We start from the raw sequence: 12,073 nt of genomic DNA on the forward strand, positions 1-12,073 counted from the left end.
GCCCTTTTTTGTTTGTCAGCTACTGTTCCATCGCCAAAAGGAAAGGTTCACCTTACAGACATGTCCGCATGCAAAACAGATTTAAATCTGGTCATAGTTTTAAATCGGAGAAGAAACACACTGTGGACATCCGTCTCTTGCATCTAGTACCAGCCTAACGGCTACCACTGAACACACTCCAGGATGTCCACAAGAACTCATTTCTTGTTGTTAATAAATATACGCAGCATGGTTATTATCCAACTGCTATCATTGTTGATAAAATATATAACCACCTCAACACTTAAAACCCCCAACCAGCAAACGGTGGATTATATAATAGTGCGAGAGGCTGCAAAGGTAAGGCACAAACATCACATTTGAAGCCACCAAATCAGACAGCGTCGCTGTATTCAGATCAGCTGCATGGATTAACGTCTCATGATTTAATCGTACAGATTTAGCTTCATTTGAGGGAAATTAAGGCGCTGAGAGGAGAAACTGATCCTACAGCTGGAAAAATGTGATAAAAAAAAACAAAAAAAAAACAAAAAAACACCACATGTAGTTGTTTCAAACAGCATTTATTCTTGAGTGAGAAAATATTGTCTCAGGCAGACTAAAGATCTTGCAGAACAATTTAAATTACAAGATCAAAAATCTCCTGTGCCACCAAGGGGGAAGAAAAAAAAAATAAGGTCAGTTCAGACTCCGCAGTCTACAGAATTAAGGTCTTGTGCCACCTCACTTCTATAGAATAATGTTCCATCGACATGTTGGTGAATACCATCACTATTACAAAGAGCTACTTTAGCATCATACATAAATCTTTTTCAATATTTTACTTTTTAAATAACACTCTCGACTGCCACAAGTTATAAATTAAAATCTATATTTGATTTTTGCATTCCTTAAATTACTTCATGTAAGCGAATATAAACATACATTTACATATTTACAGAACTATACACATGCACTTGTACTACACTGAGGTTGTATACATACATGTATAGTAGAAGCTGTACACAAACACACACACACACACACACATACACACTGGGGTTTTGCCACATATATGGCTCCAGGAGTCACCAATCCTACTTTCTCTTTTCTTTTTCACCTGACAATTTGTGCTTTTTTTTCAAGTCTTTACAGCCAGATTTGCAAACAAATGCAAGCTCTTCAGTGACTTAATGTAGCCAATTCACCTGCTTCCGCTCTGTAGTGGCTTCACATCTTACCGACCACCGAGTCACTCCCGACATTTCAGAATAATACAGTTTCACAATATGGAAAAATAAGCAAACACCTTTAAAGTCTCACCAACAACACGTCATAGCTGGACTAAAAGTTCAGCCATGTGAACAAAATTGGTCGTTTCAGTCTCATCTGATAAATAATCCTCAGAACAAACCCACAACGTCTCCTTGGACTCAAATGAAGAGTCAACCACTTTTAAAGGTGATGTCACAACCATCCACTGCGGGCTGGATTTTATACTCTTAATGACAGAAGCAGGAAAAGGGTTGGAAGCTAAAAGGCTGCGTTTGATGCAGCTTATCACACGGAGGACCTGAAGGAAAAGTTTGGCGCGTTTACTAGAACTCAGAAAATAAATACAGTCGATTCATTAAATGCAGTGTGTGCGGATCACTGAAGGAAATGTCTCTACTTAAAACTCTATTTTTAATCCATCGAGTCCAGATATGACGCGGATGTTAAAGTGGGACTTTCACATTTCATTAGACACAGTGACATTTCAATGGCAAATAAAATCTAAAAAGGTTTTAAATCAACACAATCCCTTTGACCAATAAACAATTACGCCTCTCTCAATCAAGTCTCAACTCACTTTGGCCTAAAAATCTTCATATGAGCACACAGCAACAGTGGTTGTGTAAAATAATCATTTGAAAAAAAAAATTTAATCAACATCAACAACAAAGAAAAGAGTCATTAAGCACTTTTCCGCTCTATTTAAAAAAAAAAAAAAAAATCTGCCCAACATTTTTGCAGAAAACTCTCAAAAATTGTCACCTTTTGGAAATGTTTCCCACTTTTTTAAGAGCATTAAAGAAGCTTCTATACATATAATCAGGCAGCTTGTTTAGGATGATAAAACCTTTAAAATAAAATCTATATGAAATTGGAGGGAGTGAAGTTAAGATTTCCTCTCACGTGGTTTAAATGCACCATGGCTCGGTCATATGCAGTGTGTACAGACTTGCGGACGCTGGGTTTCTTGCCTTCCATCAGGCGCAGCTTGTCTACAGTGTCATCCAGCCCCATCGGCAGTAGTTTGTTGCGAGGGAGCCATTGCCTAAAAAAAACAAACAAAAAACAAGACGGACCATTTTCAGATTGGTTCTTGATTGATTTTAATTTCAGCGTGAAGCTTCCCCACCTGGCAGGACCTTACCATGTTCTTTTGGTGTCAAAGAAGAGCACTAAGAAGAGCTTTTCACCTTCCTCTGTTTGTCTCCATTCACCCAGTTTGAGCACCTCCACGGGAGGTACTGGAATTGGGATGCCATTGTGAAGGAGTCCTTCCTGGGGCATGTCTGGATCGACAATCTGTAACAGTGGATTATGTCAGCCATAGCACACTGGGTATTTATTCAATCCTATGGGATACAGTACTGTGCAAAGGTTCTAAGCCAGCCCTAATTTCTTTATATACTGACAGGAAAATGAAAAAGGTGCAGCAATTCAACAAAACATACAGACATCAATGGAAATACAGTGTAAGGCAAAAAAAACAAAAAACTGAGTTTGTAAACTTCTAACAAGCTTCAAAGTAAATATTTAACCCTTGCAGACAAGGTTTCTTGTCATTTCTTCAGGAAGTCACAGGAATAGTTCTCCAGGCTTTATGAAGGACATATCAAAGCTCTTCTTTGGATGTTTTCTGCCTTTTGTTCTGTTCTCTGTCAGGATGATCCCACACTGCTTCAATAATGTTGAGGTCTGGGCTCTGGGGAGGATTCATCCCTCCATAAGACCTGTTGCCACTGATTTCCAACCCAGTTCTTGTTTCATTTGGCGTACCTCAGCCTTTTCTCCCTGTTTCCCTTCCTTCTTGACAGCCACGCTTCCATGGAGACCATTTCTGATGAGGCTTCAGTGAACAGTAGATGGATCAACTGAAGGTCCATATGTGACTCAAAAGTCCTGTGTCAGGTCTTTGCTGGACTACTCTTAAGAATATCTGTCCCGACACGTCATCTTTTGTGCTCCACTTGTCCAGTTTCTTCAACAGTGCACACGATGCACTTTGTCAAGTTTACACCTAAAAACGTTTTTGGGAATCACCTTGTTGGTGCAAAAATACTATTTTATGTCCGTCAAACTGTGTTGATTCACTGGTCCATCCCTTGAGATGGGTAACTTCTCTTTGCTTGAATGAATATCAGGTCAGTTTTAAATGGCTTAACAAACAACAACAAGACAAGGACAAGGATTGTATTGAAAGTGAGTGAAATGGCCAATGTCCAAAGAAAGGCTTTGAAAGACTGACCCAAAGCCTGGAGGACCACTGTAAATAATAAAGTCTGGCTGCTTGGAAGCTGAATGTAAAGAATCAGAGGGCGACTCAACACTTTTGCACAGGACTGTACAGTCCAAATACACTCTCACCATTGCCGGGTAGGAAGGATATCCTCTGCATTTGGCCCAAACTAGGTCCAGTGGTGAAAGTTCAGTCTCACTATCTAAAGACAGAAGTGTCGACTTTCCTGTGAACGGTACAAGTATTTTCAGTTAATCTCCATTCTTGACAGCTTTCGAGCCCAAACTTTATTGAAACTGTATTTCACACGACTGCTGCGAATGTTTCTGTGCGACTGTTACTTTGGGATTAGAATTACAAAGAAACCTACATGTGACTGTATTTGTATTGCTTTGTCATGATACACACCCGACCCAGACATGTCTCCATTCTCTTTGCTTGGTACTTTGGCCAAAGCTGGTTTACCCCGACTACGTTTGGGAGGGGAGACACTACAGGTGAGAGGAGAGAAGCAGCAGAGAGGGGGGGTGGGGGTCATTTTTAAGCTAAGGTTCAATTTCTGGCAACAAAGGTACAATTCATTACTAAATAAAATGTGGACTTTTTTTTTTCTACTGTAAGCTTGCTCGTAAAAAAAACAACAACAAACAAAACACTCACGACTGTACAAACCTGCAAACTGGTTGTTCAACCTCAAGTGACAATCACGCCTATTAGATGTGTGAATATCGTAGGCCACAGTAAGTGTTTTCACACTGCCTGGTGCCACATATGGCAGTGCTTATCCAAATTCTAAATTAATTTGGACTAAGACATCAATTCATAGTGAAACCAGTGTATTTTTCCTCCCGTAAAAAAAAAAAAAAAAAAAAAAACAATATCGCCACATGGCTTATATAAGAGGGCTTCACCACCACTAGCCGTTTGCTCGAGTTGTTCTTGGATAAGGTCCGATGTGTCCGTGACCCCTTACTCACGTTAAGTTTGGGTCATCGTCATCGTCCTGGTCTGTAGAGGTGTGCTTTCCATTTGTCAGGCCTGGTCAAACAACAAGTTAAATGGTTACAAACGTGAACTTACAATGAAAACCAAGTGCTGGTAACGCAGTGACCTACCCTGCCTTACCTTCTTGTTTGGGTGGTGGAGGAGCTTTGTGGGCTTCACTCTCGGAGCTGGGGCCTCTGGATCTCAGGTGGTGGGAGGAAGGAGACGAAGGCGCAGGGGAGGCGTTTGGAGTGGGAGGTAAGGTGGTGATGTTGTTCACACTAGGCGAATTTGGGCTAGCAGGACTGATATCCAAACCATTGGTTTTCTCCTCAGATGTTCTCCCATTCTGCTCTGGGGAGGACTTATTTTTTGCCAGTCGAGCCCCATTTTTAGCCTTCTTAAACAAAACGGATGTGCGACGACCAACTCCAACCAGAGGCAGAGTTGGGGGTGTGCCGAGTGGTGTGACCTCATGAACGGCCTCTGGTTGTGAAGAAGGCGTTTCTCCGACCTCCGCCTCCTCTTCACCTTGGCTTTTGCTTCCACTACGGGATAATCTCTGACGCTTGTAGGAACGCCCAGGCGACCTTCGCCCACCTGTGACAATGCCCAGGACAGGGGGCTCGAGAGGGGCATCTCCTGGCAGGGGTGATGATACTGGACAGGTAAGCTCCAGCACAGGTGGAGAGTCATCTGGATTAAAGAGAAATTTGTCATTAGGGTAAAAAAAAATTTAAAATGCTGAAATTATTAATCAGTTAAGCAATTTATGATGTGACATCACCAGCCATTTACTGCTTGTAGCTCATTCTTCAGGTGATTTGCTGTTTGTGTGTTTTATTTAATTGTTAGTTGAATGTCTCTGTGGGTTTTGCTTGATCACAGAACGTCATCAAGACAAATTGCATAAAAAAGGTAAAAAAAAATAATGTTAGTAAAAAATATCTTACCAGTTCCAGAGTTTAACATGGCTGTCAAAGGCCCATTTTCCACATTTGCCTTCTTCTTTTCCTTTTTCTTCTTCTTCTTCTTCTCCTCCTCTTCTTCCTCCACTTTCTCCTCATCTCCCTCTTCTTCTTCTCCTTCATCCTCCCTGTTATTGCCGTTCATGGACTGAGCGTTTTGCTGCTGCTGGTTCATCTTCTGCCTCAGAGTGTTGATCTCTCTGCGCAGCAGTCGAATGCGTTTGGTGCGGCCACCACTTGTGCGCATGGAGGTGACCATGTCCAGTTTATCCAGCAAGGCCTTTAACTGCTCATCTGTGGTTAGGTGCAGTCTGTTCTCTGGATCAAGGACAGAGTCGACTGTGAAAAAGCAAAAAAAAAAAAAAAAATTTAGGTTATGTTCAGGAAAAAACAACAACATGTAGTTTACACTGTTAACTCACCATCATCCCATGTACAGTTGTAGAAGCCATGTTTGTTTGGAGCTTCTGGCAGGTGCATGCCAGTGCTGGGGTCCAGGCCAATGCTCTGGGACTGTCTGTGAGCATGACGGAGAACAGCTCCACCCACTTCCCGCAGCTGTAAGGCTGTTTTGTGGAACATTGTGTCCTTGGAGTTGTACTTGAGGCAGTTGGAGATCATGATATCGAAGTCTTTCTCCAAGTCTGCAATGGAGCAATATGCGTGTCCCTCCAGTTTGGTACGCATGGTGGAGAAGTCCATAGGTTGCGATATAAACTCCAGGTAATCTGGGACCTTAGTTAATCAAGAATGAGAATATCAGCTGAGCCTTAGTTAAGCTAAAGCAGCACAATGTTGCTGAAAGAAGCTTGTATAGCTGGATTTCCTTTAAGCGCACCAACCTCTGATAGATTGACAGGCTGAGAGAAGATTTTGGCTGTGTCCTTCTCTTGTAGTTGGTCCAAGGTGGTTCGCAGAAGCACCAAAGCAGGAGTCAACTTTAATTCAAGGGCAGCCTGCTGGATTTTCATCTGATGGCGAGAGCATAAATAAATGAGGGAGAGCAGAGGAAACACAAGGTCACTTTACAGGGTTTAGATGAATGACGAATGCTGCAGAGAGGAAGAAAGAGATTAAAAGTGCATCTATTATAGCAGCGCTATTTCAGTCTTGATTTGGGGAAATTTTACTTGAAGCATGACCATTACAATGGTTTCATTTCTACTGCTTATAATGCTAGAAAATGGCCATACTTGAAAATGTAAAAAATTATCTTATAATCATCCTGTATGTAATCATCTCTCGTCTCAGACCTGTTCCCTCTTTAGCCGCTCTCTCTTGCGGATGAGTTCCACCAGAAGACGGGCTCTCTCTAGGTCTTGCCTCAACTTTTGCCAGTATCGTAGTTCCTCTCTTGCAGCACTCAGCTTCTCATCAGGCTCCCGCTGATCACGAAAGAAAAAGCGGGAAAATAGATAGATAAAATACTGATTATTGCATTAACATTCAGATCAAATCTGATATAATCACAGACCATTTGAACTCAATTGAATAAAACTTTACTTTAATTGAAAAAAGCTGTTTGCTTCTGAATTATATTTCCTCATCTCAACTTTCTAAGTTCATGTTGTAGATAGAAGATCTCAAGCGTACCCAAACAATTGAAATGAGGTCGGGAGCAAGAAGTGTGAAGGATTATGTGGAAGTATTCCATCAATCTCAATCAGCCATTACAAAAAGCCTTTTTTCTTTCACATTGGTGTCACGAGTCAAAGTACAGGGACAGCATGAGGGAGACTAAGTTGATCTGATAAAGAAGGTAGTACCTGAGGCCAGCTTCACGGATCATCCCATGCTTAAACAACGACACTGTCGTCACTCAGCTGATTCTGCTACACCAGCTTGATATGTGTAAGCCAACAACGATGAGGGACTGAGCTGCCTGTGTCTGTTACGTACGAGTTACCAAGGAGGAATCCAAGGTAGCGAGTTAACAAGAACATCTTCTTTTTTTTTCTTTTTTTTCACCGATAAACCACAACTGACACGTAAAAGGTCTAAAATTAGGTTTTATTTGGATTTTATACCTAAAAATCAGCTAGAAAACAACCTAAATCTTAGAGAGCTGCTCTCACTCAAGGAATTTTAACCAAGCTGAAGCTTTATTGCTATGCACGAGTCTGATGCCTTCTCTTTAGTTCTCATGTTTCTAGCTTCCTTTGGCTTTGTTGTTCATTTCCTGTGATGCATACATGTAAACATTTAGTCAGTTGCAGATATGTTGGGCGTGCACTGGTGCAACCGTTGCTGCTCTGATCTGCTGACTGTCTTGGCCAGGACACTCTTGAGAAAGACATCTTAAAAGAAGAGTCTTTTTCCAGTTAAATATATTCAATTCAATTTAATTATTCTTCATGGGGTACGAGTGAGACGTAAAGAGGTTTGATGCTAATAACTTGTCAGTCTCAGATTTAAACAGACGGATTCTTGAAAGGCCACATAAACATTACAATACCCAGTGACAGTTGGAGGAGGTGGTAGGTGGCATCTAAAAACAGCATGGATGTCAGTTAGAGCTGTGGTCAAAGTCATGTGTTAAAGGTGTCAAAACCGCAGGCGCATATTTTACAGACACATAGTGAGAATTTGCTTTCTTAAACATTTTTTACTCTACTGATAATTTAAAAGGTTCGTCACAGTATTACTGTTGTGTTATCAATAGTATGGATGATAGCTGTGCTCACCTGCTCTGCAGTCCGGTGGGCCTGTAGATGGGAATGAAGCCGACGTATTAAAGGCATGCCGTTTCGTGACTGTCGCTTCAGTAACCAGTAGTTATGAAGCCTCTGCATGAACTGATTCTTCCTTTGGACTTCAACTCCTGTGCAGATCTTGTTCAATCTGTGACAAACAGCGTAACAATTATAGGTAAAAACCTGTGAGGAAATGATAGTAGTTAATAACACCAGAAAAGATCAACTATAGTATCAGTGAACGCCTGAAAAATAATTTAATGGAGTGAAATAAAATCAGTGACCTCTTAAAAGTAAAAGAAACCACACTGAATCAATAGAAAATGGCAGGTATGCAAATTGGACAGAATGCAAATATCACACCTGTGAGAGGGGATCTGCGGCACAAGCAACACAGGAACATTTGAGCGGCGTGTTGAACCAGACCCTTTCGCATTCTTCTTTTTCTGGCCTTTGGTTGCCTTCTTGTTGGTTGGTGAAGGAGGGCTTTGAGTATAGGACCTTTGACCCCGGTTACCCCTCCCTCCCACCAGTCTCCCTTCCACTGACTCATCTCCAGACCCGTCCTTCCGTGAGCCAACAGGAGAGTGATGCTCACAGAAAGCAGTCTTCTTCACAGAGAAGGTGGTGCCGTTAACACCCGTCTCTCGGACCGGGTCTATCTTCATAAACAAACCGGCCTTCTGGGCGCAGGTGACATGAAAAGCCCTGTAACAGTTGGCTTTGTGGCACTGAATAGATGCTCCCCTGCCTTTCTGCTTACACAGATAGCAAGTGAGCTTCCAGCGTGCTGGAGGGATATTTTTGACCCCCTCAACAGGCTCCAAGAACACTGTGTTAGCAAAGCACACCTCCGGGATCCATATGGCACAGACAACATGGGCCCATCGTCCATCACTCGTCTGTTTGAAGGCACCTCCTCGGTTGGGACAGAGCACACAGTCTACAGGGCGGGAGGGAGACTGCAGGCAGCAGCGGCACAGCCACTGTCCTTCAGGTACATAGGGCACACCATAACACTCCTGGTGGACAGCCAGGTTGCAGATGTCACAGAAAAGGATGACATTGCTGTTCAGACATTCATCGTCCAAGCAGACGCAGCAGAAGGCATCCTCGTCAACGGCACTTTGAGACAGAGCCTGGTTGCGGGACTCCAAGATGGACTCCCTCTCCAGGCGGTCGATCAGAAGCTCAAAAGTGTCCGGAGATACAGACGCGTGGCCATCAGACACTCGCTTTTGGTTCACCATCTCCAGCCAGGCCAGGTCCTCCTCGTCCATGTCGTACTCAGCCACAGCATCCTGCTCCTCCCCAGACTTCTCTATGAAACGGTAATAGGATGCTGGGAGAGGAGGAGCCTCTGAAGTTGAGGCTGAACTCAGCGCACGGAAGGTGGGCTCAGGCAGAGGGCTTTGGTGGGACGGGTGCTGGAAGGAGTGAGTAGATCCTGTGTGCTGCTGCGAACCAGCTCGCTGGGTCTGGTGAGATGTATTTTTACCACTCCTCCTGCTTTTAGTGTTTGAAGGTTTCCTCCATGATTTGCTTTTATTCTGCGTTTGCTCGCTGTTCTCCTTGTTGCTGTTGCACTCCACAATGTCCTGAGCCATCATCTCGTCCTCCGTGATAACTGGCAACGGATCCGTGATGTTAATCCGATGGAGCCTTCCATCGAGGTCCACTTCCACTATTTTCTGGGCCTGCGCATATGTCAATGTCTCCCTGGATGGAGAGAGCTGCAGTCTGTAGGGCGAGGGGGTCCGCAGCTGACTAGACGACCCCCTGCCCCTTCCTCTCCCTCTGCCTCGACCCCTTCCCATGTTGAGTCTTCTAGCAACTGTCTCGCATTCCCACCTCCTCAACTTCCGCATGGGACCTTAACAGCTCCCTAACGGGTAAAGAGGAAGAATAAAAATAAGTTTAATGCCGTGATTCAAGCTGCTGCACCAACACAGTATTTCTGCTGAAGAGAATTAACTGCAAAGATTTACTGTGGCTGCTTTATATTCATTTTGGAAAATGATTTAAAGATATAAAAACTGGGATGGGAACCAAAGGGCCCTGCGATGGACTGGCGGCCTGTCCAGGGTGTACCCCGCCTCTCGCCCATTGACTGCTGGGATAGGCTCCAGCCCGCCTGCGACCCGATCGACGGATTCAGCGGTATAGATAATGGATGGATGGATGGATGGGAACCAAAGGGCCTGTATTTTCTATGAGTGCCAATTTGTTTGAACATAGTGTACGCACAGAAGTTATTCTAAGCACTTGTTGAATTTCTATTCAAACCGTCAGTCAAGTGTATGTTAAAATTAAAAATGTAACTTTGGCACCTTTTTGACAAAGCATTTTACATCGGCTCTCTATCCCGAAAGGTTCTGCATTTGTTATATTGTACATGTTGTCTTCATTCTAAATGGGCTTGACATGATTTTATTAATCCATGTGGGAATATTCAAAGGAATACCTACTTTTATGATAAAACAGTACTGTGGAAAAAGACAAAAAAAATGAAAGAAAAAAGAAAATATCAAATTAATTAGACATTTATTCATAAATATCATCTATATATCATTTTAAAATGTCTGACTTTAAGCTTGTTTTTAATATCAGTGTGTATATGAGGTATTTTATTGCAGGAAATTATAATAAATATGTAAAAAGGGGTCAACTCTGGAGCTCTATAATAACACATGTTACCTCAAGCACTCTTGCTGCACTAACACAACTACAGTAACTTTCGCATTCATTGCATGCATACGTGCATCTCAGTCGTCTCTCTATTGGTCCAATAAGCAGTCTGTAACGCGACCGTTTGTCTCCAGGGCCAATCAGAATCAAGCACCGTGTCTTTTCCCCCCTGTTGCCGTCCATAGTTCGGTTGTCGAGCGCTAAATACCAGCCCGAGTATCTAACATCTGTCAGCCATTTTAAGCGCACAACAGCAGAAACAACGCTTGTGTTGCAAGTTGATTAGCAGCCCAATTATACATGCAAACAGAAACCAGTGAGCAGATGCTCTAAATGCACCGTGCCTTACTGCATTTAATTAATGGCATGTGTACATTAGATCATGACACAGCAACTGCAACGGTCCAGGTATTTCTTTGTGCTCCAGACCCCTGCAAAGAGGCTGTCTCTTGCTGATGTGATAACGTTACTCGGTAGGACAGAACACACGGATGTCGTGTGACAAAACGGTGGAATTTCTAAGCAATGCCGAAAATACTAAAAACACCAGAGCCTTTTACCTTGAACAGTCGTCCTCTGTAGTGCGAGTCCCAAACAGAAAAACTGCACCTGGCTAAATGTCAGCTAGTGACAGACTCCGACCAAGGCGGACATGCTAGCCGTTAGCTTAGCTAGCCGGTAATTTCAGGAGCGACAGCGTCATCTTCAACGCTTCGCCTCTCCGCCGCGGCTTCGGTTGAACACGCGAACTAGACCCGGTGTCATTGCTGGGGGTTGAACCTTTTGAACGCTGATGGCGAGCGACTTGGGGACAGCAAAATCCAGAAGATATCAAATTAATGTACCTTGGATGAGGCTAAATATTCAGTCAAGATGGCTTGAAAAATACGCCCCTTTAAAAAAAACCACCTCAGCCAATTATAGGTCGCCGCAGAACCTCGCACGCGACGCGCACCGGTTTGTGATTGGTCCGTGAGACAAACCGAATTCACCGGACTCTTCCTGGAGCTCATCACACAAAGAAGCGATGACAAAAACAACGAGACGTTTGTTGCGCGCCTTCTGTCCTCGTCCCCATCTTCGTCTAAAAAACATCCTCCACCCTTTTTACACACCTTTTCGCAGACTGGAATGTGGAGCCTTTATAATTCATTTATAAGATATAATCCAATATCCCAAACCGGTATATTTAAAACAAAGCAAAACACATACATACGTCATAGTTTCCTTTTAATGTACATAGTAGTACAAAA

The 12,073-nt window shown here is 43.0% G+C and overlaps 1 protein-coding gene across 2 annotated transcripts; it reads right to left on the minus strand.

Moving 5' to 3' along the window:
- Positions 1-547: 547 nt before the first annotated feature.
- brpf3a (bromodomain and PHD finger containing, 3a) lies at positions 548-11,709 on the minus strand. 2 transcript variants are annotated; one of them, XM_075461305.1, is made up of 13 exons: positions 11,381-11,709; positions 8,496-10,017; positions 8,124-8,280; positions 6,693-6,824; positions 6,282-6,410; positions 5,862-6,174; positions 5,425-5,778; positions 4,613-5,167; positions 4,465-4,525; positions 3,896-3,978; positions 3,616-3,713; positions 2,399-2,553; positions 548-2,299 (listed from the first exon to the last, which is right to left on the minus strand). In XM_075461305.1, exons 2-13 carry the CDS (start codon positions 9,998-10,000, stop codon positions 2,116-2,118), a joined length of 3,726 nt encoding a protein of 1,241 aa, XP_075317420.1. In that variant the 5' UTR covers positions 10,001-10,017; positions 11,381-11,709; the 3' UTR covers positions 548-2,115. The 2 variants fall into 2 exon arrangements, 1 of the variants encoding a protein (XP_075317420.1); XR_012769503.1 differs by lacking the exon at positions 548-2,299 and having other exon boundaries at positions 2,463-2,553; positions 3,858-3,978.
- Positions 11,710-12,073: the final 364 nt, after the last annotated feature.

The sequence above is a fragment of the Odontesthes bonariensis genome, chromosome 3, assembly GCF_027942865.1.
Source record: "Odontesthes bonariensis isolate fOdoBon6 chromosome 3, fOdoBon6.hap1, whole genome shotgun sequence".
Taxonomy (NCBI): domain Eukaryota; kingdom Metazoa; phylum Chordata; class Actinopteri; order Atheriniformes; family Atherinopsidae; genus Odontesthes; species Odontesthes bonariensis.